General features: G+C 37.0%; 1 protein-coding gene across 1 annotated transcript in view; it reads left to right on the forward strand.

The window, feature by feature from the left end:
• Positions 1-250, forward strand: part of LOC103780334 (chromosome unknown open reading frame, human C12orf29) — a gene marked incomplete at its 5' end in the record, with an annotated part of 3241 nt that extends 2991 nt beyond the window's left edge. Inside the window, one exon of the mRNA XM_008948000.1 lies at positions 62-250. Coding sequence (XP_008946248.1) covers positions 62-250 — 189 coding nt within the window. The remainder of the gene's footprint in view (positions 1-61) is intronic.
• Positions 251-4380: the final 4130 nt, after the last annotated feature.

Genomic DNA, 4380 nt, shown 5'->3' on the forward strand with positions numbered 1-4380 from the left:
TGGTGGCAGTTGGGCTGCTACATCAAGACCTCTAAACTGATTGTGTGTCTGTTTGTTTCAGCTCCATCGCCACCATCTCGGCTTACGCTGGCCGCTTGCGGAGACGTTCCTGAGCTCTCAGCCGGTTGTCATTTCCTGTAACAGAACCAAGTGTGGCTGTGACTTGGAACCACAGAGTTTGTTTCACCATTTTTCAAACTTGGATGGTCAAAGATTTGACAGACTCAAGGACATCAAGTTTGACGCTTGAAATAATTTTTCTCTTTGAATGGTCGTATGTGCTGCCTTTCTCTTAATGTGTGCGTGCCACAGAATTCTTTACAAGTAATATTTGGCAGCAGATTTTAGGGTTTTTGTAAATGACTAATTTTATATAACAAGAGGTCCGACATCCAGAGCAGGGATTTAGCTTTTACCGTGTTCATTTCAGTTCTGAACAATCCTTAACTTCTGAAGCCATTTCTGGAAACTGTTATCATTATGTGTAAGAAGTACATTGTCTAACACTGGACGGGTCCTAATCGCTTAGCTAATGAATGCAATCAGCTGTCCCAGTTACACAGCTTGCACTGCTGTGAATGTCATTACTGTGACACTGCTATATGTAGGACTGAAGTTTAGGATCTACTTGTTTCTTAATAGAAAAGGACATGTTTCAGGTGGGACCAGAATTAGTCCTGAAATAGGTTTGGGTTTCTTGTTTTTTTAAGCTGTAACGATTTCTTTTTGGGGAAGACTCTTGACTGTATTATTTAACTGGTAAGCTGCAGCATTACACTATTACTTGAAAACCTAAGTAAGCTATATCCTGCCGGTACTTCTACTATTTTGGGACAAACAGAGTAAATAATAGAAAGCAGACTAGTTCTTTTTAGGAGATCCTTAGTCATTACAAAGAGAGAGAGAGAGAGAGAGAGAGACTTGGTTTGTACTACCCATTTTTTGAGACTGCATCTCAATTGGGAAACTTCATCAAGGGCATATTAAGTAAAACGGCATATAAATAATAAAGGTGAGAACACATAATTGTTTGAGTTGCCTTTATCTGTGCTATAAAAGTATGCATCCAGCTATATAAAATATACAAAATGTAAAACAATTTATCTACAAAAAATACCAGTAGTTTGGCTGAAAGGCTCTTAACTTTATTTTCAATTCTTGGATCTTCTAAAACTGAGGTAAAAGTAACCAGGGATCTAAGAGCAGACATCTGGCACGCTGACCCTGAGTCCATAGTTGAGAAGTCCTGATAGCACGAGGCAGCAAGAACAAATTATATATTATTATGGATCTGGAACTTGACATATTTAAGTGTCTCACTTCTAGGAGAAGTCCAGGGTTTCAGCTTCCCCTGAGCCCTGTGTATTACCCAAATTGCCGTTCTGAATTAGAATATAATATTGCAAAGGAGCTGACAGAAGTAAAACTTACTTTTATTTTGACTGGTGTATATAAATACCAACAATAATCTGTTGACTAATGCAGTTCTGTACTCTTGAGTATGTGCCAAACTATTGTAACTTTAAAAGACTTGTATCACTCCCAGATAAAACCAATCAAGAATATCAGTATTACATAACTGCTCCAGAATTTATTTGGTTTGTCAGTGCTGAGGATACTGTACACTAGCCTGATCCAGCAGAAGTGTTGCCTGGGCTATCCACTTGAATGCCACACTCTTCAGAAAGCTTCTTTAATCTCTCTTCTAAGATAATATTTTTTTTCACTTCTTCATTGTAGTTATATTTCAGATCTTCAATTTCTTCAAAAAAGGAAGGGTCAAAGTTTTCTAGTTCTCTTCTCAGGTTTTTTGTTTCTTCCTATTAAGAAGAATGAAGGAATGCCACTTTTATCCAGAACTTGGGCAATACACATCAATGACAGCTTTTTTGCCTCCTTCTTAGGATGTTAAATGATGAGAGAAAAAGCATTTTCTCTAGAGACAGAGAAGTTTACCTCTGAACATCACATTCACTAACAACAAAACAGGCTTCATAAAGATGTCTAGAAATTTACTTTTTCATTAAGGATTAGTTTAGATTTTAAGTAGCTCTTTCTAGCTAACCATAGTTTTGCTCATTATCTTGCCTAGGAGGATCCTTGCAGCTCACCTTTAATTGCTGATTTTCCAGCTCTGAGGCTTTCAGCTGCATCTGGAGGTCAGCTACTTGTGTCATTAACTTGTCATTTTTATCCTTCTCTACAATTGCATTATGTCCTGCAAAAATAATAATGTGTCATGAAACTTGAGGTAATGAAAATCAATGACATGAATAATCTTATTACAGTAATTATGCATCTCCTGCAAATTGACACAGATAAAGGGTGTAAACCCAATGGGGATGAACAACCCCCAGAAATCCAAGTCACCTGCTCTTTTCTTTAGTTCTTGTACAAATTAGATAGGGGTGTCTAGTTCCTGTGGCTGAATGCAGTGTGCCAGTGCTCAGCCCATTACCACACATCTGAGAAATGCAACGCGTACAGTTTTCCCGTATTAAACGCAGGAAAATTGGAAATAGCATAGTATAAGCATCTTGTTAATTGCATTCATCATTTCATGAGTGGGTTTCTTGGTTTTTTTTTCCCCCCATTCATGTGGTAAAGTGCTGCTCTAGAGCGCTTGGCTCTTCCCAGGGGACTGATGCCTGCAAGGTTTTAAACCATTCCCAGAGCTGGTATCTGGGAACAGACATTTTCTGGCAGCGTGGAAGCCAGGGCAAAAGGGGTAGGCAAATGGGTTTCAATGAATGACTGGCAGCTTACAAACAGTCTTTTGAGGTTTATAAAATAGTTGGGGGCATGAGCTACACATCTTCTTGGAGAGAGAAATTTTACAAAGATTACAGCCTCTTGTTCAAGGTAACGAATGACAAAGATTTTTTTACCAACATGTCTATATAAACAGCTTGTATAAGTCCTCAAAAATCCCAGAACTTCGTCTGCTTCAGTTCACATTACTCTGGCATTAATGAAATTCAAATAATTCTGCACATTTACTATAATTATGAAGACACATATTAACATAAAAATAGTTTTAAGCCCAAAATACAGGAAGATCTTTATTTTAGGTATTGAAAATGATTACCAGCTGCAGGACCTTCATTTGTGTATGTGTGTATGTGGTGCTTAGAATCTTCCACCTGGTGAGCTAGTTCTGTTTTTTCTTTCTCTAATCGATTAATAGTTAATCTGGAACACAAAACAATTTTAGAATTTTTTTTTTAAATTATGAAACTATTTCAGAATGCAAACTATGTAACTAAAAATCACAATGGCTATTTCCTGATCACTTCTGTTTATTTCATCTGTATTGGCTGAGCTGTTAGCTGTTTATTCATACATTACCTTGAGAGCTGAAGCTCCCTGATGAGGCTTTGCTCTGTGCTTGTGCCTTCAGGAAAGTGTTTGGGAAGCTCAATCTTAAAAGAAAAATTAAGGAAGTTTTACTCTTGTAAAATCGTATCCATGCATAATGCAGTTCAGATGGAGTTCTCTTTGATACAGGATTTAAAAATCAATGAAAGTAATACTAAGGATGTAACCAAGTGCTAGGTTATCACAGAAGAAAAAAAACCAAACCAAAACCACCAAGCATTTATCTAGTGACAGTTTCCACAAAGCTCGTTATCTGCTGCCTTTTTAAAGTTAGTATAGATCATTGGGACAGGTTCCATGAAAGGTGAAGAAAAAGTATTCAAAAGTTAGATTTATGAAAAAAGTTAGACACATAACTACATTAGCGTAATTTATGCATATGCTTAAGGAGCTGCTATGTCTAAATCATTTCAGTGCTTTAAAAATACTACTGGCATACTTGTTTGCATACATAGGTGTCAGAGTTCGTTTTTCAATATAATATCAAAAGCCTGTGGTTGTGCAATGAAAGACCAAACGAATGTATGTGTTGACTGGAAATGACCTGCCAGTCCTAAGATAGAACAGGTCCCTGACAGGGAGTTTGTCTCTACAAGTGCCTTTCAGGAGAAGATGCAGGAGCAGAAAAAAATCAGTGTTTTAAATATGAGACTATATACTGGTTTTGACTGCAGTGACAATTTAGGAACTCTTATAAGGCTACTGTTAGTGATAGGCTTTTGTTCTATTACTATCTAAAATGGTGAAACTGAAAATGTTAACAATCAATCTCTTTTTCTTTGAAATGTAGTAATCTTGCCCACACCCCTTCATTGGTATTTGAGATGGGAAAGAATCCAGAAAGTGTGCTGCTTCGGAGTAATATCTCGTAACGAAAGAAATTTATCTTTGTGTTAATTTTGCTGCTGGTACAAACTTCATGTTAATAACGCTGACTTTGGAAAAGGGAAAACAAGCAAAAAAAGCCCCCAAACAATTAGAATCATAGAATCCTTGAGGTTG

Source organism: Merops nubicus, unplaced genomic scaffold, assembly GCF_000691845.1.
Source record: "Merops nubicus isolate BGI_N331 unplaced genomic scaffold, ASM69184v1 scaffold1739, whole genome shotgun sequence".
NCBI classification, from domain to species: Eukaryota; Metazoa; Chordata; class Aves; order Coraciiformes; family Meropidae; genus Merops; species Merops nubicus.